At 38.3% G+C, this 24,993-nt stretch overlaps 1 protein-coding gene across 1 annotated transcript in view; it reads right to left on the bottom strand.

The window, feature by feature from the left end:
- The window catches only part of MBOAT2 (membrane bound O-acyltransferase domain containing 2), a 35,915-nt gene extending 21,519 nt beyond the window's left edge, over positions 1-14,396 (bottom strand). The window contains exons 1-3 of the mRNA XM_027890521.1: positions 14,377-14,396; positions 12,054-12,149; positions 8,122-8,177 (exon numbers count right to left, since the gene is read on the bottom strand). Coding sequence (XP_027746322.1) covers positions 8,122-8,177; positions 12,054-12,149; positions 14,377-14,396 — 172 coding nt within the window. The remainder of the gene's footprint in view (positions 1-8,121; positions 8,178-12,053; positions 12,150-14,376) is intronic.
- Positions 14,397-24,993: the final 10,597 nt, after the last annotated feature.

Below are 24,993 nucleotides of genomic sequence, written 5' to 3'. Positions count from 1 at the left end.
TCACAGTTCTCAGGGAGCGGAATCTCTGAATTTAATACAAACTTAAACAGAAATTTAACACAAAGACACCTTGCAAGGTGATAGATAGATAGATCTTTTCTGCCCTTTTTCACGTGACACATCTATAGGCAGATGCAGATCCCACAATATGGCTGATGTTGAGAAGTGTCTCATGCAGAGCTTTCAGTCTCTCACAGTCTACACAACGCAAACTGACTGGAACAGGAACCTCCTCTGTCATTATCTTCCATATGAGTATTCTACCCTTAAGTCAGAAAGAGGAACAGATCCCCAATTGTGTCCAAATGGACTCCCATAAAGCCAGACTAGTCACTAAATAAAGGTAATTAGTCAAATGAAAGACTTCACACCATTCATGTGGTATCGAAAAGGAGGAAAAAACCCTCAAATCTGAAATAGAAGAATAACCACTGAAATATGATCTGTGGTTTTGGAGGGGTGAGAAGGAAAGAACTGGCCTACTTAAAATGGGTTCCAATTACATACACATATATACTTATATACATAAATAAGAACTTGGTTAAGGCCCAAATAACCTGGTGAGCAACGCACTTGCTGTCTCAAACATACTGCATACAAATGAGCCTCCATTAATTTTTCATTTCCCTATCTCACTAAGATTTCCCTTCAGCCAGGAGATTCTTTGAGGCCAGTTTAGTGGCTTTCCCTGTTTGTTTTTTTTTTTTAAATACCTTCTCAGTGCCTTGAAAGCCCATTTATCATCTTTGCGCAGCACACAAGAACAAGGAAACCATTGATCTCTGTCATTCTCTTGAAAGCTTTCAGGCGGCTATTGATAACATTCTTTAAACCATAGAAAATGTATATGTAAAAGGTACTCTTACACTGATGCTTATCCAATATGAGATGAATTAATATATATACACTCAATAATTCCCAAGCAGTGTAAGCCCATGGGAACAGAGACCTCATAAATAACAGCTGTTCCCTACCTACACACTGGAGATGAAGAACCCCCACTTTCGCAGCATGCTGCTGCTAGGGAACTCCTGTGGGTTTGTAACTTTTCTTTGGGGATTATAAGAATTGTTTTCTCCTGTTCTAAAGCAGGATACTGCCACAACAGCTGCAGCGCTTAGTTGATACCAAATCACAAAGTAGAGATTTGAGAAAATGGGTTTTATCGAACATCTGTTAGAGAGGTGAAACAATTTGGTCATTCAGCAACTATAACTCTATTTTCTTATCATAAAGCAGGAAATACTCCTATGTTCCTTGCTTGGTAAAAGAATTCTGTAAATCATCTCTAACAAAATTTATCCCTAGAGGTCTAGATCATGAGGAACTTCCACCCTTTCATGCCCTCTCCAGAGCCCGTATTCTAATGGTAACAAACCCAACATCTTCAGGCACACACAGCTATCCTGCCATTTAGGCTTTATTAGGGCATAACATGACTACTGCTGTGCTCTCACTATGATAATACAATGTTTACAATCACACCATAGCACCATCTCGCCTTTTGGTTAAACTTACCCACTTTTGTATTTGTATGGAAATCTGGCTAATCAGTAACTAATAATGCTTAGACATAAGGTTGTATTACATCCATAATAAACATGGAGATCCTATTGCAATAAATTTTGAGGTTCTGAAATGGATCACCAGCTGAGCCCAAATGCATGCTGTTATTAAAATATTTTAAGACCTGAAGAAATACAGACAGTAAGAGTTTTAATTGTTACTAGCACATTGGCAGCAACAAAAGCAAGTAGGTATAGATACCCACTGAGCAAAACTGAAAAAAAAAATAAATACAAAAAGCAAGAAAACTTAGAAGCCTTGATATCCAGAGAGCCATGCAAGCAAACACAGGCCCAGAGCAATACTTGAAGACTTAAAAGGGGAGAAACAGAATATCATTCTTTTAACCACTAATGACACATACTGTAATAAAAATGATTTCATAACTGATGCTGAAATAATAATGACCATAATGTCATGATCACAAAAGGGAGCACTTTAAAAATAAAAAAATAAAAGAGAAATCAAGAGACTATTGGAAGGAGATCAGTAAAAGAAACTCTTAGGTATAAGAAAACATCAAGTTAACACAAAAAAAACCAAAGCCCAAAGCACCACCACACCATGGCAGTTTCACTCACACAATTAACAGAAATATCAGAAAACAAGAGAATAATAATAAAATACTATTTGAAATAAAAAAGTGCATTATGAGAACTTCATTTTCATAAATGTAACATTCTTAACTGACCCCTGTCATTACAAAAAAAACCCCAAAAAACCACAACAAAAATACCCCAGTCTGAAAAGTAAGTTGACCAAAGCATGGCATTTCCCTTTTTATTGTGATTTAACATGGTGGAAATCAGCAATTCGACCTAGTAATCCTGTTCTGTTTTATAGTATCTACTTAAAATAAATTTGAATTTTTATATCTCATATACAGACACACATAAGCTGTCCAGTGCTTCAGTACATCCACATTTCTACCCTTCTACTCTTTAAGCCAGAGCAGACCAATACTAAAGTTGCCTGTCAGCCTTTAGAAAGATATTGTGTCCTTCTGCTGAATGTGAGAATTATTTCCCTTTGAGAGAGTAAAAGTTAACTGAAAATAAAGAAGAAATATTTCCATCAACTAAATCAAGAAACATTCTTTGACACTTCTGACACTACTCCATTGTTCAAGAACAGCTAACAAAACCATTGCTGCTAACATAGCAGCAGGTATTCAGCTTGGATGGGACTGCTCATCAGCTGCAAACCAAGAAGAAAACTTACTTTCTACTTAAAATAAGAAAGAAAGAAAAAAAGCATTGGCTGAAAAATCTCCCAGGTGTATCATGTAGAACCACAACCTGATGAGGTAGGTAGCAATAAGTAATTAAGACTGTGACAACTAGTACAGTTTTTATGAAGAAGTTTCTTTACCTTTGTTTCTTTTTCCTCACTTTCTTCATATTTTCCATATATTTAATCTATGCATTGAAATATCTCTCAGGCACCATACTGGACAAAGACTGTATTTTCATTATTTCACAGGGAGAAATGGGCTCTAATAGACTATTTGGAATAGACTATTTGGAAATCTTACAACTTTGTAATATTACAATAGCAATATGAGGGAAAGGAGCATAAAATAATCCAGCCATTTGCCTAATAGCACACTGTTGGAGCAAAGCAACTAAGACCTAATCCACTGGACTATGACTAGCCTTTAACTACATTTTGCTAAGGCAGAGATAAAATTTTAAAAAAAAGCCTTCAAGTTGCATATTCACTGCACTCCTTGTCTTCTTTTAGCAGTGCCTCACCAGATCTGCATCAATATTTAATCTATTGCTTTTAAAAATGGAGAGTGCCAGATACAAAAAAGAAAATAATAATTAGGGGAAAAAAGCAAGCAATATTCCTGGAAAAGCACATTTAAAAATTAGCAACTACAGAGCTGAAGGGACAGCAGAAGGTTAATGTAGTGGGTTTCTGTGGCTAGATTTTGGTAGCAGGGGGTGGGAGGGGACTACAGGAGTGGCTTCTGTTAGAAGCTGCTGGAAGCTTCCCCTGTCCAGTGGAGCCAATGCCAGCCAGCTCCAGGATGGAATTCCTGCTGCTGGCCAAGGCCAAGCCAATCAGGAGTGACAGTAACACCTCTGTGATAACATAGTTAAGAACAGAAGGTTGTTGCACAGGTGAAAATTCTAAACAGGGAAGAGCAGAGTGAGAACATGGGAATAACAATGCAGACACCAAGGTCAGTGCAGAAGGAGGGGCAGGAGGTGCTCCAGGTGTGGGAGCTAAAGCCCTGCAGCCCGTGGTGCAGACCAGGCTGGGGCAGCTGTGCCCCTGCAGCCCATGGGGGACCATCGGGGTGCAGAGACCCCCCTGCAGCCCACAGAGGAGCCCATGCTGGAGCAGGTGGATGCAGGAAGGAGCTGTGACCCTGTGGGAGACCCAAGATGGAGCAGGTCCTGCCAGAGACCTGCAGTTCGTGGAGAGGGAAGCCCATGCTGGAGCGGGTTTTTCCCAGGTAGGACTTGTGGCCCCTGTGGGGGACCCACATCAGTACAGCTCATCTGTGAAGGACTGCACCCCATGGAGCAGTGACCCACAGGACAGCAGATTGGGAAGAACTGCTGCCTGTGGGATGGACTCACGCCAGAGAGGCCCATCAAGGACTGTCTCCCATGGGAGGGACCCTACAGGAGCAGGGAAAAGACTCCTCTCTCTGAGCAGCAGCAGAAACAACAACTGACAGTAACCCCCATTCCCTGTCCTCCTGCACCTCTGAGGGGAAGGAGGTAGAGTTTGGAAGGGAGGAGGAATGGGGGGAAGGTGTTTTCAAGATTAGTTTACTTCTCACTCTTTTGCTCTGACCCTGTTAGTAATAAATTCAATTAATCACTTTGAGTCTGTTTTGCCCATGATGGTGATCAGTGAGTGACCTCTCCCAGTTCTTATCTCAACTCATGACTCCTTCACTGTTTTTTTTCTCTCCTCTGTCCAGTTGCAGAAGGGAGTGAGAGAGCAGCTTCAGTGGGTAGCTGGTGTCTGGCCAGGGTCAACCCACTACAGTTACACACACGTGAATAAAGAGTTTTGTGGTTGGAAAGCATGTGAGAAAAGGCCTAGGAACCAAGAAGCAGCTGACAGAACAGAATGGATTATGATTCTGGTTTCTTACCTGTATCTAGCCACACATTTCTATGGATGAGTGCAACATAATAATATGAAGAAATAATTTGGAAAAAATTATATATCATGTTTATTTTAATTTTTAAAAATAACCATTTATTTTCTTTAAATTTTCCTGTATTATTTAAATTCCAGTCAGAAAATGGTTGGAAAAAGCTGTGAGATATTCGCTTTTTCCTTTTAAACGTCAAAATCAAATCTAGTGTTCCCTATTTCTGCTGACTGAATCTTCTGGAGATTTAAAAGTAAGTATATTGTAAGCTCCAGAACTTTAATAAGTTATGAATATAAACATTTGAGGACAATCTTTAACATTTTTTCAGGGCTAGAATTAAAAACAAGCTGTCAAAGCACATACAGATTAGTGAGGTTGGATTTGGATATGGGTATTTCTGGTAAAGATCCTTGATCTCACACAGAATTGCAATAAAATTAGTGAGGCTCATGAGTAGGTTATAAGCAAGAAAAAAGGAAAACATCATGTGAACTCATTGCAAGATACAAAGTTAAGGAGTGACAGGATGTCTCTTGTCTCCCCTGCTTAACTTTTGGTACCTTATAACTATAATTGGTAAAGGTTTCTCTATTTGCCACCACCTCTTAGCTAGAAACTTATCATGCAAGTCAAATCCTCCATTTTACAGCCCTTCTAAAATAACTGCAATGTAACTTTCCTTCTCCAATATATGCTAGTTTTAAATTTGATTAAAAAGTGCTCCAGATTATAGGATCTAAAGTAAAAAACATTTCTGTTTCTCCCCTAAATAGCCTTAAGTGTTACAGAAATAAATCTAAATCTTGCCATAAAGAATGAATATGGACACCAATAGCCTGGTGGTGCACATACAATACAAATCATGTATTCTGCCTTTAGAATATATATGTGAGATGTCAAAGATAATCAGAAAAAAATACAAAGCAAGTGACTGACTACACTGATTACTCATTTTTGACAGTGCTTATTTGAGAAACTGTAAGGTAAGAACTATCAAAGACTGAAGTTCAAAATGTAAATCACAATATATGAAAGGCATACTCCAAATTTCTTCATGAGTAAATTTATGATCCGTGCAAACTTCTGAGAAGTCTGTATTATACAGTGAACTTAAACTAATCCTATGCAATTTTCCTAGAATTTTCCTGCTTAAAAATCCCCCTCACAATAAGAGCACAGGGGTGTAACAGTTATAGAGGTAGTTGTTATTTATTTATTTATGGGATTCCATACTACTTTTCAGTTTGGAATCCAGCATATCCACTCAGCTAGACAGCCTCTTGCACATACTGTGTGAGTGAGTGGCCTTCATGATTACATTCAGGTCACTCCAGGACCTTCAAATGCAGCACTAAAACAGCTCAACACAAGGAACTGGCTGCCATGGCAAGACCAAGTCTTGCCTTTACCACAGAACAAACCTTAATACAACTAGAATCTTGAAGTTTACCAAGAACTTTCACCAACACTTTTCTTTCAGCCGTTTATTTTCATTACCTCTCCTTAAATCTACCGGTAAAAAAAAGAGGGAGTAAAAAGAAGTGATTGGTGATTAACATAGCCAAGCTGATGTGACTAGAGGCTCAGAGTGCCATTAATCACTTAGAAGAATGGTTTTCAACATTATCTCCTCTCCTGTCAGTATATCTCTAAGTAACTCAGGTGGAAGCATGGACTTTTGTACAGTGAACAAAAGCTCACTGACAACAGGCTTGTTTTCATTAATTTCTTGTGAAGGATCCCTTTTAAGTTGTCTATGGTTAAAAAACTTTACTTCAATCTTAGTTTCCCCTGTACATCTTTTCTTAGGATCTTCTGACACCAGACTAGCAGTTGCTCCTGAATTCACACTGGTCGCATCAACTTTTGAAAGTCGTGTTCTCACTGCAACTGTGATTATCCAACTCAAGTCAAGGATTCTGCTTAATTGCAGACAGAACCAGAGAGAAAGTTTTCAATACACTACCAGCTACTCCTCATAGGCTGATGAAGACTTTAGAGCTCAACAAGGAACAAAATTTCAAGACTGATACTTGGAATTCAGTGGTATCTACAAGAAATCCAGGTAGAAAATAAGCTTATGAGGAAAACACAAATTACCTAAATTAATTCATATTGGAAAAAAAATCTCATCTAGTTCTTTATGAAAGTTAATAATAGAGATGACTAAATGAAATATTTGTTTCAAGATTGCCAGGAACACTCCCATGCTTGTTCCATACCACCACTCCACTATTTGTGCATGATGTCAGCAAATTCAGAATATCTCTTTCTATTATGAGGAAGCGTGTATCTTTGGTACTAGAAGTATTACTTCCTTATAACAACCTGTTTCCTCTAACTTGTGTACTCTGTACTCCAGTTGATTATAGGTTGCAAGACTAATACTTCTGAATATATTTTCTCTGGAAGTTAGATATCAGCTTCTTTGACCAACTAGATAAGCCTAGCATTACTCATTTTCATTCATACAAAAAATAGTTACAAAATGGTGTTTTCCCGACTTTTCATATTCCTGAATGTTGCTGCCTACAGGCTTCTCCAGACAATGCAACTTAAGAATGGGAAAAAAAAAGAAGAAATACCAACAGCTGTAAAGCTAGGACACATATGAGACAAAAACATATTAAACTCCATTACATAATGTTACTAAAGCAGTTTCAGGACAGGTGTCTGGGGCTACACTCTCAAATCTTCAACTGACAGCTGTAGCTCTAAGTGATTCAATCTAATTGGACAGATTTATTAGATGGTATTTTAAACTTTAAAATGAAAATTACTCCTTTGAATTTAAAGGTAACTAAAAAAAAGTTACTACCCACAAAAGCCAACATTAGGATTCATTGTCACAACTAAGGCCCACTTATGTGGTTGATAAATCTGACAGAAGCATAATTAGATAATCTCTCTGTTCACAGCAATATGTTAGCAATGAGTTTAACTATGATAGTAAACAAAATTAAACATATACAGAGGCTTTATAAAAATCTGTATATATGGCACGAACTAGGGAAGAGCTCAACATTTAGCATTTTAAAACAAAAGGTGCTCAACAACTGAAATTACATGTGCTTCCTCTACCTATCTGTCAGCAGCAGAGACCTCTGAATTGGGAAATTCTTTAGCTAACTCAGGATCAATACCCCAGCCCAAAAGAATGTCACTGGTCTTTGGTCACTGACTCCAGAAGTGTCACTGGTCTTCTGATAAGTCGTGTTTTCTGCAAAGTGTCAGCGTTTTCAGAGCTTCTGTAGAGTCCAAGCAACATTTCTCAGCACTTTCATTAGTAAGCATCAAAAGAAAATTGAGATACAAAAACATATTTTGCCTTAAAACACAAAACTGGACTAAAGTAACTCACTGACTCATCACAAACATTCCTTAAATTTATCTTGTATGGAAAATCAAACACTGTAAAGAAATCTTACCGTCATGAATCTCAAATGCCAAACTAGTGATCTTCTGTGTAATTATCATCATTGGACTGTTACAAAAAAGGAAGAAAGAATAATTTAGATAGAAGTTCTGGATTTTCTTTCACATGGAAATATCAGGGAAAGTTTATACTTGTAGTCCAGCCTTATTACTCTAAACTGGAAGATCTTCAGTGCAAGAACAAAGTAATTCGTTTTTTTGAGCTGAAACCATTACAGAGTTTTCAATGCAATGAAAAGAATTTAAGCCTTAAATGCAGTATTTGATAATTCATATCTTTTATTGCTTCATTAGGTTCCACAAACACAGCTAGTGTTTCACATGTATTTTTCTACTAACAGTATATTTTTTTTTACAGTAAGAAGAGTAAAGGGAAAAGGGCAGTAAGAGCAATTACATTCATTGTAGGTTACAGCAGCAGCAGTAGAAAAGGACAATAAAATTATGCCCAAGTTGAACATTAAAATAAATTATTTAGATATGCTGACCACTTCCAGCATTTCCACTAACATCTGGTCCTATATTTAATTTTTCTGTCTAGAATTATTATTTACTTCAAGTAAACATATCTGGCAAAACAAAATCCCAGCATAATTATGCTGGCTCCAACAGAGTTCCTTTTGTTCTCAATTTGGTACACTTGGGTGAATCTTGAACTATCCAAGAAATATTCTTTCCTGGTTATACAAGTCAGCTTTGTACAGAGAAATTATACCATCTTTCTAGTATTTCAGAGTTTTTGACTGATGTAAACCTCAACATTGAAAGCCCCTTACCTGGGGGAGGGAAAGAACAGAGGAATGCATAAAGTAAGCTACTAGAATTTAGAAATTTAACTTTGAAATTAGATCTCAAAAAATGTATCAGTTGTATTTACCTAGTAATGAGCTGGAGAAAAAAAAAACAACCAACCAAACCACAAAACCAAAACCCAACAAAAAACTCTCAAAAACCAGAAAAAAGGAACAACAAGTTAATCATACTGTACATTGGACATGAGTTTTGTTCAAGTTTTGAGTGTACTTAGCATTGTTAAAACACATTCAAGTTGGCACAGAAAAACAAATCCAAAACCCATCAAGGCCTCCTTCATTGACAGGGCTACACCAGTATTTTGTCAGATTAATTTTGTCAGAATAATTTTTTTTTTTTAAGGTAAAACCACACAATTATTTCCAGTCCTCAAAATGCAATCAGGGGAAAAAAAAATTCTACTGTTATTATCAGTGCCCCAAAATCCTGATATCAAGACTAGAGTGACAGGCAAGGGTCATCAAGGAAGAAAACTAAGCAAGAACAGATAGTCTGGTGAATCCCTCGTGTGTCTTTCTAGCATTTCAGCTGAAGATCTGCCTGGTGCTGGCAGAAATCCTCAAGTGACTCTGAACATAATGAGTTTTTCTCCTGTAAGCAGACAGTGTGGATCCTGCCTGGTGGAAGGATGGAGCCCAGGAGGAGCCCAGTCAGCCCTTACACTAATTCCAGCTGATATGTCTGTCATTGTTGTCACAGCAGGCACCAGTTTTGGGGTTTTTGCCTTCTGAAGTGGCAATTTCAGTATCATCAAAGATTTGGCTGAGGAGCAACAATCTAGAGATCAGAAGAGGAAGAGTCCTTCCTGGCACAGTGAGGCTGTGAATCAGGATTTTAACAATCCCTTTTAGGTGCTGGGAGAAAGAGAAAGCAGTTGGCAGAAGGCTCACTGGTAGTACTGCAGCCAGGTCCACACAGCTCTGCACAAACAATTGCATTTCCAGCACAAGGTCTCCTCAGCTTTCTCCACTGTCAGTCCATTGAGACTGTCCTTCAAACCTTTTGCAGATTTTCTCAGCTTGGACACCTTAGATGGGCATGGCATGTTAGGAGAAACATCTCGGTGAACAGACATTCAGAGCTCCTTTGGGGCTAACCAGCATATGAATCCTTGCCAACATCTTCAGAAGAACTTGCTGATGCTGGGGTTCAGCAGCTGGCTGGACAACTTTAGTTATTTTCTCAAGCTTACTCTTACCCTGGAACTAGGGAAAGTTTTCTTTCTCTGCCTGTTCTGGAAGTAACCTCTGTCTCAGGTGTCAAGGGAGCATAACCAGTGTATGACAGAGATTTAATGTGATAGGAATCAAATTCCCAAACTGGTGCATGAAAGGGTGGTTAAAAACTGACAGCTGGATTTAGGCTTCAGAACAGTTCTGTTCAGAGCATAGAGTTTATAAATCATAGAATCACAGAATGGTTTGGGTTGGAAGGGGACCTTGAAGATCATCTAGTTCCAACCCTCCTGCTATGGGCAGGGACACCTTTAACTAGACCAGGTTACTCAGAGCCCCATCCAACCTAGCCTTGAAAACCTCCAGGAGTGGGATGTGAGAATCTTTGGACAGGTTTAGACCCAGTAGAAATCTCTGAGCTAACACCAAACCAGCAGAGCCACAAAGCCAGCTGCTATCTGAAAGCTGTTACAGTCGCATTTGAGCAATGGTGCACTCAAGCTTGACTAATAGTTTTGAGAGAACAACAACAAAGTGCAATTACACTGTTTCCAGAGTCAGCTCAGAGCTTTGATCACTCCCAATGTTGTACACTTTGGCCCTATAGTGAATTGGAAGGGACAGCATTTGGATTACAGTTCAACTTGTAATGGTGAAATAAATTCAACATCAGTAGATCTAATTTCAGTGTCTTTACACATATGTCTGTGTTGCAAGTTCTCGTTACAGCCAGTGGAGATCTAGTCAATAGTCAGGGGCATCTGACAAGTGACCCAGTTCATGCTCAGGTAGGTACTTAGTGGTGGGTCAGCTGAAATGCCCTCCAGGCTCTACTGTCCACATCGATCACATCTCCACTGACAACAATTGGAACTTGGATATCTGGCTTGAAGGCAGATACTTGGATGTAAGATAAATGTAGAAAGATGTTTCAGAAGGTAAGAAGATAAAGATGACAGAAAAGATGAACTTAACCATAAAGGCTTTTATCTTCAGCCTACAACTTATGTTTCTGGACTATGTGCCTGTTACTTATGAAGACTGAGAAGCAACAAGGCTAACAAGTACAACTCTACCACAGGTAATACTAAACTACAAAGACCACTGCCATTCATAGTATTCCTGAAAAGTATTTAATGCATTATTTTCAGCAGACTACCAAATACTCCCTACCTCTTTTTTTCTCCCCAGAATACACACTCTCCTTTAAAGCACTATCATAATAGCAACTTTGTTTACAGGAAGTGTTGTGCTTCACTTGTCTGTATCTGCAGTATAAAGAAGAATCACCAATATGGTTTGGTTTTACTTTGCCCATTTGATTTTGTTTTGCTCCTATACAATTAGAGTTATATATAGCTAGAAGTTCATTATATAAAATGAGGGCACATAGAAACAAAACTTTCTGTTTCCAAGGGATATGTGACTACTGTTCCATCCAGGTGCCTGTCTCCTTAGCCCTCTCCTTCTTAAACATCTAACATAAAACCAAAACCAAAAGAAGCTGAACGCTAAGTTCCATAAACCATTCAGATTTTCTTCAAAAAGCGGTATCAGAGTGTGCCAGGCAAGCAAGTACACCAGACACAATTCAAGGTTCATCATGCTGTCATGGGTGGTAGCAGAGACTTTAGGGAAAAAAGAGAAGACAAAAAAATCCCATAGGAATTAAATCGTTAATGCCATTCCCACAGGAGCAGGAGGCAACACATGGGTGGTTCTAACAGGACACAAAAATTCTCAGTTTTCACAATTAAAGCACTTATGTGTATCCATATGGACATACATGCCCAGCTTTCTCCCAAAGTTTAACAGGCTGACACACATAACCTGGGAGGGATGTAGGGGAGCAAACAACAACTCACACACACACACACACAACAACAGACACAGTATCACTTAGGAGGACAAGATGAAAAGATTATTTTTCTCCTTACCCAGAAAAATCTGCAGAATACTGTCCGTAGTCAAAGATATAGACTCTAGTAATTTGGCACACAGTGAGGTATCCCAAAGCAAAAACAAAGCAATACCTGGAAGGAAAATGGGGAAAAGAGCTTTTCAATTAAAAAACATAAATATTTCTCCATTGAATAAACTACCTTCTAAGTAGAGTTTAATCTCCAATTATTTCTAGTGAATGTTACATAATTGGAGTCTGTGATTATACCTTTATTGTGCCTGAGGTTTTTTAGGTAATGTTTATTCTATGCAAGCACATACCTTTTTTTTTTTTTTTTTTTTTTAAGTAAGCAGTACAACCATACAAATCTTACTGTCATTAGCCAAAATATTTATTCACTAAATAAAGCATAGGAATTATAATTTTAAGTGCCACTGTAAAAGCTGGAACTCCTATAAAGAGAAAATTAATGTTAAGCTTTGGGGTTTTTTTCAAGTTCAGAATAATTTATCCCGTATGAATATAGAAGTTTGGCAAATTATACATAAACCATAACTTCTGGTGAATGTATTTCTATACACTCAAAATTCAGTACCACAAATCCCCTTGCTGCTGTTTGCAAAGGAAGTGGAAAAGGTAATTAATTTTCAAACACACATGTTAAAAGGTAGCTGAGTAAAAAAGGAACAGGATGTCCTGATGTCTTCTGTTAAGCTGATCCTCAGTAAATGTAAGAAAAAACACAGATAAGTACCACCTTACATGCTATATGTATCATAAAAAGAAGTTTCACATATCGTTTTCTCAGTCCAGCAGTCCACCAGTGAGAACTGATTTGCCAATACACCTTACAAAATCTGCCAGATATTCTTTGAAGTCAAAAAGAGTGGTGAATGCCAATGGGAACTTAACTAATCCTCTAGGACTTTATGTATGAACTGTACAGTCTTAGTTTCATGTTCAGAAGACTAATGTGCAATCTGTACAGCTGGTCATACAATACATTAAAAACCCAGTTAGAATGAAAATAATCATATAACAAATTGAAAATCATAACCAGGGCTGGATTCAGGTGAAATGGTGATGGACACTGCAGGAAGACCTTGGAATTGGAACATGATTCTCCTTTCTTTTCCAAAAAAATATTTTTGGAAAAAAAAAAAAAAAAAAAAAAACCACTAACATAAGAAATTCTAAGATCTTGGAAATTATTCTTCCATCTGCTCCACACAACACCTGCAGTTTAACCTTTAATTGAGAATTGTGCTAGATATAAACCATTTAATATTTTCAAACACCCAACTTTGAAATCACAGATTACCTTAAATACCAGTAGCTACATTAAACCACACTTGCTACTTAATTTGTAGGAAGGAAAAAAAAAAAGGTTAGAGTGCCTAAAAATAATTTATTTTCTGTTTTCATTAATATTAATAATCCAGAAATAGTTGGGTGTTTGTAGTAAGAATTCAAAAAAGTTACACAATAATTGTCTCATAATTATATCAAATAATTTCATCAAGAAAAAAATTGAGACAAGTAGTATGTAGTGGACTGAAGATACCATGAGTATGATATAATGTAGAATTCTTAAAGTTTGGAATTAAAATTTTCCTGAGATATTTTAAGAAAAACTAGTGTACGTGCACCCAATCACCCCAATCACCCCATGTTTCACATAAATGAGGAGTACATGAGTTCAGTTTGCCCATGCTGACATCAGTTCCAGTTCTCCCACTCACTAAAAAGTCAGTGTGATTTTCAGTTTCACCAACCTCTTGATTTACATACTATACAATCCCAGATTAAAAATGACTTGTTACATGTAGAGATATCTACATACTCACCCATAGATACCATTTTATTCCAACTGGCAATATCATGTATTTATGGTCTATTCACAGTGCGATTGGTCTAAAATAAATGGAATTACAGAAGTACCTCTATCTGTAGCTTTCATAACTTCAAATGCTATCTACAGAAGTAATACTTTGTTAGGACAAGAAACAATATATTAGTGGATTAGGTACACACTTTCAGACAGAAGAAAACAGACATCAGTTTCTACTTCTAACAGTTTATAGAAAATATTTATGTTGGTTTTAATCAAGACACTACAAAGACTTCCTTTTGCAAGGAAAAAAAGCTATGCTGATAAATACAAACGAAGAAATACTAATAAATATCCTAAAATAAAAGCACTTGAGAAGTCAGAAAACTCAAGATTTTCTTCTAGAGTCCACATAATACACTCCTGCAGGATTATGTAACCCTGCAACTGCAGATTCCTGTCTCATTGAAGAAACAGGTCATTATTCTTGATATCTTTTAAAGGCTTTGCATTCAGGTGATTTTACTTGCTGCATATGTTCCACATGCTGCACTCAAGAAGTTTGGTATTTCCCCAGGAGCATTTCCTGTTATTCTCCATGCATTTAAGTGTTTCATAAAAACTGCATTCCTCTTTAAGATGAATTTTAGTGACAGTTAATGATACTCCAGTTCTACATATACAAGAAAATTGAGAAATAATGAGACTTTGTGGGTCTGAATATCAAACTGGGGAGATGCAAGGTCAATTCTTGGGCAAACTTATCTTCTTTCAAAGTTGACAGGAAGAAAATAACTTGTTCAGAACAGCACCTGATGCTTGACATCCTCACAGAGAAGCTGATGACATATGGAGTGGAGGAGCAGATGAAGTGGATTGAAAACAGGTTGAACAGCCAGGTTCAAAGGCAGTGATCAGTGGCACAAAGCTGAATTGGAGGCCAGTAACTGGCTGTGCACCCCAGGGATCGATACTGGATTTTATCCTCTTCAACATCTTAATTAATGATCTGGGTGATGGGTCAAAATGGAGCCTCATCACGTTTGCTGATGACACCAAAGTGGGAGGAGCAGCTGATACACCAGCAATTCTTGCTACCATCCAGAAAGACCTCAACAGTAGGAGAAACGGACTGACAGGAACCTTATGATGGTCAGTAAGAAAAATCCCAACCACCAGTACACTCTGGGGGCCACCCAGCTGGAAAGCAGCTTGGCAGAGAAGTACCTGGGAGTCCTGGTAAATACCAAGTTGAACATGAGCCAGTAACGTGGCCTTGCAGGAAAGAAGGCAAGGGGGAGGGCCAGCTGATTGAGGGAGGTGATTCTGCCCCTCTGCTCTGCCCCAGTGAGACCCCACCTGGAGTGCTGCATCCAGCCCTGGGTCCCCAGCACAGGGGGGACATAGACCTGCTGCAGCGAGTCCAGAGGAGGGACACCAAAATGATTAGAGCACCTCTCCAGTGAGGAAAGCTGGGGTTGCTCAGCCTGGATAAGAGAAAGCTCTGCGGACACCTTTATTGTGGCCTCACAGTACTTGAGGGACTGTAAGAAAAATGTGAACAAACCTTTTAGCAGGGCCTGTTGTGATAGGACAAGGGGTAATGGTTTTAAACTGAAGGAGGGTTAGTTTAGATTAGATATAAGAACATGCTTTTTTATGATGAGGGTAGTAAAACACTAGCACAGGTTGCCCAGAGAAGTTGTGGATGTCCCGTCCCTAGAAACATTCAAAGTTGGGCTGGATGGGGCTCTGAGCAACCTGATCTAGTTGAAGATGTCCCTGGAGGGGTGGACTAATTCAAACTATTCCAGGATTCTATGAAATAGATGCTAGTCCTCATAACCAACATGGCTGGGGCTTCTCACGACATTCAGTTAATATCCACACTGAGGTGATAGTGCAGAAATGGAAGAAAGAAAAAAACAAACAAACAATCAAACAAAAAAAACCAAAACAAAACCACCATGAACTTCTTGATTAGATTCCAGATTTCATTTTTCAATCTAAAACAGAAGCTGTCTTTCCACAGAGCAGTGAAATTGGCTGCTATGTTGCATTCACCAAACACAACTATGAATTTTAACTATCTTCCAACAATGTCAGACACAGCTCCAAGTTACACACAGCTTGGAAGACTGCAAATTTTTAACTGAGTAAACACTTGCAATCCATTCAATATTTTTCACCTTTCAAGTGCATCTCTGCACGTTAGTCATGCCATATCACATACCTTATTGATGAGGAATGTCATTTAATCAGACAAAGTGCAGCAATACACTCTCTCTTTACGACACTCCTTTTGTTTCTCCTGCAGATTTGTGGTGCAGCTTGCTGATCATCTTAATTCCCATACAAATCCACCTTTAGTTTAAAAAATTCCAAACAGATCTGAAAATGCTTTGAGAACTTTCTAAAGTACTCCTACTGCATGTTTATTTGAGGATTCACTCATCAAAAAGACTCCTTAGCTCAGAAAACTGAGCAAGGTTTTGCAGAGCTGAACTGTATCAAGCTTTACCCAACTACAATACTAATTACAGGCTGCACACAAACGTAACAGTTTTACCCAAGGCTAAATTTTCTTCCCCAGTAGAAAAGCAATTGGTCTTAAAAGTCCGTGTTACTCTATTCTTGCTACTTTCCAAATAATGTTCTTGTGAGCAGAAAGAAGTCATTTACACTGGACATAAACAGCTACAAGCAAGTCACAATATTGTTATTATTATAAGTAACTTTTAGACAAACTGACCTGCAATGAACACTGTACTATATAACAGAAAGATACAAAGACATTAATTTAGAATATGTTTGAGGCCATTTCACAGGATCTTTGTCAATACCCTACTTTATTTATCAACAGATGTGACAAACTCAGACATATCTGGGAGACATTGTAGCAATGAATACCAGAAAGAAGAACAGAGTGGTATCTTTAACTTCTGATTTAAAGTTAAAAAAAAAAAAAAAAAAAAATATTAGGCAAGCTATATTGGATAGGCTGTTATAGAGAAAAGTTTTTCTGGTAGAAGTATTCCATATTATATTTTAATTCCTCAATTCTGAACTTCTGAGAGCACTAAAAATAATATTTAATATGTTCTATCCATAAAATCCCATCTTTCCTTTAAAAAGAAACGTATTAATTAAACTACCAGAAGGTTTTTTAAAAGTATATTATAAATTAAATACCTTATAAAAAATATACATACGGATTACAACCCAAAGAAAATACTAAGTAAGCAGCCTCTCCAAGCAGTACTTTACAGATGGTGTTCATCAAGAGAACATCTGTTTAATTCTATTAAAAAACGCCAGAAAATTAATCTCTTATTAGCATAGAAAATACATAGTTGTATATCATTTTTCTTGTCCAGTCATTTTTTGCCAAGTGACATTAAGCAGCATAGATATTAGGGGGTTTTAACTGCATATGTATGTAAAGCCATAAAGCTTCCTTATATGCATATCTATATGTGTGTGTATATATATATCCATATATATATATACACAGACATATATACAGATATACACACTTCAGTTCTTTCACATGACAGGAACCTTCTTTTAGTCTCCAAACATCTTGATAGAATTTGATACACCTTGTCTATTACACTTGCTACTGCTAAATTGGAGTAGCTACACAAAATAGATTCTGAAGCAGCGTTTCAGAATCTCATCCTGCACTGCCCTTTTTTTTTTTTTGTCCTCACAAATTTAACATCCACACCAGCACTGTCCATCTACTCCACTGCAAAGTGGTATGATTTTGTTTGAACAGTTGATTTTTTTTTTTCTCTCCTACAGGCAAAGCCCTTTTATCCAGTGTCAGCTCACAAATTCACTCCATGGGATACAGCATCATGGTTTAAACCCAGCTGGCAACAAAGCACCACAGAGCCGCTCACTCACTGCCCACCACCCACCCACACCCCACGCGGGAGAGCAGAATCAAAAAGAAAAGGTAAATTTCATGGGTTGAGAGAAGAACAAATTAATAATTAAAACTAGATATAATAATAATTGAAATTATAAGGAGAGGGAGAAAGGGTAACAGAACACAAGAGAAACAAGTGATGCACGGTACAGTTGCTCACCACCCACTGATTGAGAAGCAGCATCAGTCCCCTTCCAGGTAACCCCTCCCGATTTAGACACTGCGGATGATGCTCTGTGGAATGGAATATCTCTTTGACCAGATCAGGTCAGCTGTTCTGGCCATGCTTTCTCCCAGCACCTCCTCACTGGCAGAGCATGGGAAACTGCAAAGTCCTTGACTTAAGAGTAAGCACTACATAGCTATGGCCAAAGCATCGGTGTGTTACCAACGCTATTCACATATCTAATCTCAAACACAGCACTGTACCAGCTACTAGCAAGAAAATGAACCCCGTCCTTGTCAAAAGCAGGACATACATCGACAATCCTGCCCACCACAACAGGTATAATAGAGAAGGATATGAAAGCTCCACACCACTGGCAGTCCCCCCCACAGCAGCTCAAACACAATGCCCAGGAATGCAGATAAGCAGAAAAAGCACAGAAACTACTTCCCAATGCCCTCCCAGACTCAAGCAGTCAACAAACACCTGGATTCGAACCTGCCATCCACATGTCTAATAACCCTCAGCATATTACTCCTCTATCAGCTTCTTGCTCCAAAGCACACCCTCATCTTTACCACTCTCTGTTGTTCCAAACACACTTGAGAAAGAGCTGTTAATGTCTACATTTTCTGCATAATGAGCAATAATATGATACAAATTTGGTAGCACTGAATGAGCCAACAGAACTTGTTTATATAAAGCTTCCACGTCTTTAAGAATATAAAGATTATATGTGCGGTTTAAAAGCAGAACCTCCATCTTTTACCTGTGTCCCTCAGAAATTTTTGGTTGCTAATTAAGGAAGAGCAAGAACATCCACAGATTAATTCTAGAGCTTTGTATCTGCTGATGGGAAAGCTGGGCTGCACCCAGACCTAGGCTAACAATCAGCCAACATATGTTATGGTTTTTACATAACAGAGGGTGGGAGCTGCATTTTTGTTTCATTTTACATTTTGGGGGGACTCAGCATCTTAGTTATAAAATATTTGTTCCTACCATACCTATCTCTGTTTGCACAAAATGCAGCTAAAATAGAACTGTGACCTTGACAAAGGCAGGCTTTGAGAGATGTCAGAACAGCTTCTGTTATTTTAGGCTCTTCTCATGCAGTGGAAGGACAACAGCACAATATGCTATTTTGCTGGAAGAAAGTTAAATAAACCAATCAACACAGGCCACTTTTTTACCAGCTAGTTGGCACATACTGCACATTTAGCCTTAAAATAAAGGCTTCGTATCCAGTTGGAATCCACTCCTTCCATTATGTCCGGAAAAAATACTTTTTTTTTCTTTATATGTGTAATTACTTAGTTTCAAAAGGCAGACCTAGCCACCATGTAACATTGTACTGCATTGATTTTTAGAAAAGGTGACAGAATAGCCTCTGAGTTTTCCCAAGCACCATGCTGAAAGCTGCTGCTGGGTTTGCTTGTTTGTTTTTCTACTTGATTATGTCAAATTAAAAAAAAAAAACACATCAAAACCCTAAAAAAAATAAATTCTTGTGTCCAGGGTCAGAAGTGAATTCTTAACAAAATGCAGCTATATTAATTGTTTTAATTCTAATGACCAAAATCAGTTTTCGTTGTTCACACAGAGAAATTCAACTCTGTGAGAACATAAGATAGTTGTTCACAAAAAATCAAAGGAAAAACCTACATCAAACAAAAAGGTCCAAAGTGTCAAAGCTAAATACCTGTCTAATTCCGCAATCATCAAGTACAAGCTAATAAAAATACTGATTAGAAGTAGCTTAGTTTTGATGGTCTGGGAGTCACAAGGTAAGCTAGCCTGCCCCAACCTGCTGTTCTACACCAAAGAGAGATGCCTATTTACACAATCCCTGGTTTTGGATGCATTACTGACATACATAATTGATATTACTTAGGAAATGGATTAGTTTTATGATGTAAACAATAACAGACTCTGAGTGTGTGGCTTTAACCAAGTCCCAGTCCTCTATTTCAAGAAAGTACTTTCTGAAATGCAAGCAATATTAATCCTCCTGAGCCAGTTAGAAGCCTTCTGACCCATGCACTGGTCTATCCCTTTTGATTACTTCAAGAAGAGATCCAAAATGCATTGAAATAAACAACAACAACTAAAAAGACAAAACCAGACTGCCTAAGAGCCCATTTCCAGAGAAGGAAGCCTTCATACCATCACGCTTTGGTAACAAGGAGTCTGGCTATCCCATTCCACCCATTTTCTACCCTGAGCTGAAAATTTCAGAGTCTGATAAGCTTTTTAAAAGAAATTTAACAAGTGGACAGAGTTCTCCAACATTTAGACCCAACAACAGTCCGACACCACACATGCACCTGCCTCCAACATGCCTTGTTGTGCTGCCTGTCACTGCGGCACCGTGGTGTGCTGAGCTGGTCAGCACGTGCGGGCCCCAGGTCAGGCCCACCCCTCTGCATTAGCAGGGTCCCTGTTGGGTTCTGCTCAGCCAACAGGGAAAAAGCCCATTGGTGTCCTGCATACAAACACACAAGGCAGGGGACACGAAGCTTCATTAGCTCAATTGTCCCAGAACCATTTGCCGGGGCTTGGCTTGTTTGTTTACTGCAGATCCGCTGCTGACATTATCACTCGCCTAATGTATTTTGATGTTTTGCTACATAATGGCAACATAATGACTCGGTAAAGTAAATCTTTACCAAGCTAAATTAAATGATCATCCCATTTATAGCTACAGGCCATATTCCAAATGCAACATTAATACATAACAAATGCAACACAGATATTCTTTTCAAAAATGCACAGAAAAAAATTTTATCTTCTCCACATACTGCCTGAATTTACATTCTCTCCCTTTCCAATCTCTCACCCCTCTCCCTCCAAATCTGATACATATGAAGGACAAGGAGATCAGCTTCAGGCTCTCACAGAGGGGAGAAACATCATCTACAACTGAAGGTGGGGCAGGAGGGAGGGTGCTTTTGTTTCTTCCCTGGAATGGAAGAAGCATGTCTTGTGATATATTCCTCCTGTAGTACTCCAAAAGGAACAAGGAACCCGGAAGGGTGGGAATACAAAAATTGATTTTATACCCTATAAAACTCAAAGCAGAGAGCTGAAGTTGACCCTGTTCAAAATTGTAATGCTAAACTGAGATGAGACACGAGGGGTCACCTAAGTTCTCTCTCACTTGAAAAACCCTATTGTGTCATATCAACCCCTATTTCTGCAATAGCTTGAAAGTATAACAGTAAACAACACAGATAAGAGCACCAAATCTGACCTTTGCATTTTAAAAAGTTGACAGTAGTATATAACACTTAAAAACATGCACCAAGAAGAAAGCCTAATAGCTTCCCAACACAAAATCTGTAAAGACAGTACACTCCCTGGTGCTGGAATCTGCCCTACAAAACCCAGATGAAGGAAGGAGAATCTTGGGATCTTCTGACAAAAATGAGTACTTATAATTCAGAAACAAAATAGCTGCTAAGTTCCACAAACTCTTCTACACTGCTGCTGTGAATTTTCATCTGTTCACCAATTTTTCTACATAATATTTGCCTAGCTATACGATGCTTCACCATCACAGCATGAAAGTGATTTTATCCTTTCTCTTTCTCCCTTGTGATACATAAGTAGCCCTCCTTCAAACACCAGAACTGTGCCCAGTATCTTTACTTTTGCAAATCAACAGAAACACACAGATCACATGGTTGGAAAAGAGTCTCCTAGTGGGAGCTTGGCAGCAACACAACTTTTGTAGAATATTTACAAATAAATAAATATGTCATTACAGAACACTGACAATAATGGGAATAATGAAAGTGCTATTTTGAAGTACAGGCCTACTAGTCCTAATGGCTTAGCAACTGTAAACTAGAACTGCTAAATACAAAATATTTTCCAAGACTAAATTATTTTTGTTTCGGTGTACCAGAAAGCTTCATGCAAGAACTCACAGACAGTTTAACAGAACAAGTCTTCTGATGGCAAAACAATAGCAAGGTCAATCATTAAACCCATCACTGCTGTTAACTTGGCACTTGGCAAGTATCATCTTGGATGAAGATAAGAGGGAGATGTTATTTACATTCACCCACTCATCACTCTTCTCTAGCTGCACAGCCCCTTGCACCTCATGCACATCCCCACGTGCCACAGCTGTTGCTCCTTCCTGGCTGCAAAGCGGAACAGATTCCCAGCTGCCTCAGGCCCCCAAACTCTGCTGCAACCCCACATCTTCACCTTGAGCCACAGTGCCTGAGACAGTGAAAGATGGTGGCTGCAACACTGCTGGGAGAGAGGGGGAAGTTTGCTCAGTCACGAGGTGATGCCAGCTGGAATTTGTGTTCAGCCAGCCAGGAGACATGTTCTGCATGTGTTAAGGATGGCAGCAGCTGGGAAACATACGGGTTATGATTTGCTGAGAAGGTGATTGTGCAGGCAGAATCAGTACACAGAGAAGCTGGCAGATTCATAAACAACCCAACTCCCTGCAAGGTGGAGTATGAAAAACAAAAAGCCACAGGAATCAAGTTTAGAGAAACAAAGTATTTTAATGATTCCATATCAAAGGAAAGCCAGGAGTTTGTGTTAACAACCTAGCACAGCTGCATTTTCTTTTAAACCATTTTTCAAAACAAAATGCCCTATTTACCAGAGGTATTTTATCAGAGAGGATGACAGTATTTATATTTCCCACCCTATTTCTTGCTTTGCCTTCAGGAAGAAAATCAAACAATTCTTTGTTTCCAGCTGGTGACAGAGCCAGCCACAAGCCCCACAGCCGGTTGGACCCGCACCAAAGCTGCAGCCCTACACCTTGCTGAGCTAATTACACCATCTTGCAATCAGACAGACATCTCAAACAGCATAATGTCTGGAACAAAACCTTCTCTGAAGCAAATAAAACCTTCTCTGAAAAATCTGATTTGCTTAAAATATGGCTTAAATGAAACACCTGCTTTGCTCCAGTCCTTAACGTTGCTTTAACTTGGAAAGACCTATCCCTTCAGATGACTTGTTTCATTCCTCTCCAGTCCCCATCCCCCAGACTAAGTTAAAGCACCACAACAATTTCCTGCCTTCTACATCCTTTAATCAATGCATGGCAATGTATATAACATTCACATGATGCATCAGCTTCCCCACTGTCACAGTATTTGTCATATGCTCCTGCAGAAACACACATAGAGATCTAAGTCAGTTTTTTCCTGCTCTCAGCCAGGAGAAAAACTGTGAGTAGCTCCATTTTCTTTGCTCCATGGTGAAGCCTGACACAGGAATACAGGATGGCAACTTCTATTTTCATGTAGATTTTTCTCCTGCATGTGAGAAACACTACTGACTGTTTCCAGGGATGAATCTGAGATACTCCATAAAAAGAGCGATGTGCAATAGAAAACAGCATGGTCAGAAACCAACCCCCAGCAAACGTGAACTCTGTGCATAATGGTTATTTGTGGCATACGGTAGTCCTACTGTCCTACACTCATAAGGAAATCCTTCAGAATGACGGCTGGAGGAATCACTACCTGTAGGTTGTTGTAAGTAAGTACACAAGGAACCCATTATGAAAAAGCCGTGCATTTATTTTTGGAACATCTTTCATTCTTCCAGTTAACAATGGGAAACGGAAAAAAGAATTTAACTACTCAGTCCAACTTGTGGCAAAATCACTTATGGAAGTGTCATAATTTAACCACAGGCAAACAATAATTACTCAAAGCTTATTTATGATCTTAAAGTTAGGAAGCAACTGTGTTCTCAGAGAATATATGCATATATAACACACATTTGTAGTTGTATAACCCACACCTATTTTTTAGCTTTGATTTATTGGGATACTGTCTTGATCCTATTTCATACATACTTGGACTTTGCTGCACTTTCAGCCTACAGTAGCCACTGAAGTGCTTGCACTCTTCTTTGTCACTTCCCTGCTCTTCAGGAAAGATGTACAAAACAACCCATATTTGTGATCTTCTAATACCCTTTAAAGTTTTTCCTCTAAATGCCTAGAGCAATCAAATTATCTCACAATTTACTAAAAATAAAATAAATTAAAAAAAAAAAAACAACAGAATGGCTTAGTTTATTCCAGGCAAAAGAATCATATGACCTGTCCCTAACAACATACTGTATGAAGTCAACTAGCAGACACTTTCGGGTAGATTTAATCACAATATATGCTAGTAGAAGAGGTTACATTTCTTTACAAATGCAGTCTTCATGTCAACGCTAAAAAAGAATAAGGAATTTCAGGTTGTTCTCAATTATCCTTTGAAATCTGAAATCAAAATCATGAATTATTCACCTATATGGATACCCATATTACTACCATTTGTCTATCACTCCTCATCAAGCTGTTCCATTACCTTCCTGAGTTATTCTCTCTTACATTTCCTAGAACTTATTACAGACCTCAACTTTCAATTCATTGAATTTACATAATTGAGAAAAGTCACTTAAAATTCTCTCAAGAGAATAAATAATAATCAACTTTACTTCAGCAATTGCTTTCTCCCAGCATTCAAACACTTTTCACACTCACTATATGGAAATTTCCTCATGCTGCTGGTTTATTCTGCTTTGTACAAGTAGGGATATAACCAGACACAATGAGCCATTCTTTATGAGAGCCAAGACCATTTTTTTTCTCATCGCAAACAGGGTGTCCAAACAAATGAACTTCTCACTTCCAAATCTTTTTCAACACTGATTTATCAAAGTACAAAATCTTTTGCCACTAGCAGTCTAGAGACTACACACAAAGAAGGTATCTGCAATCATTTTGCCTGCTCAAAGCTTCCTTTGTGAACATTTTTATTACTTAAAGTCTTTTATCTATAGGTAACACAAAAGTCACAAGAGAATTCTAGAGAGACTTTTACAAATTTTAAACCTGAACTACAAAAAAAAAAAAAAAAAAAAGATACTGAGAAGAGACTTTGTCTTGATTTGTACTTTTCATGACTGGTACTATTCTGATTTTCTTTTTCATCATCATTCTAGCCATTATACAGGGAAAAACTCTGTATTTATTAAAAGCCAAATACTATTACCTA

The sequence above is a fragment of the Empidonax traillii genome, unplaced genomic scaffold (assembly GCF_003031625.1).
Source record: "Empidonax traillii isolate 1590-97213 ecotype Southwest subspecies unplaced genomic scaffold, ASM303162v1 scaffold291:size1517763, whole genome shotgun sequence".
Classification (NCBI taxonomy): Eukaryota; Metazoa; Chordata; class Aves; order Passeriformes; family Tyrannidae; genus Empidonax; species Empidonax traillii.
This window is presented reverse-complemented; position numbering and strand designations above follow the sequence as displayed.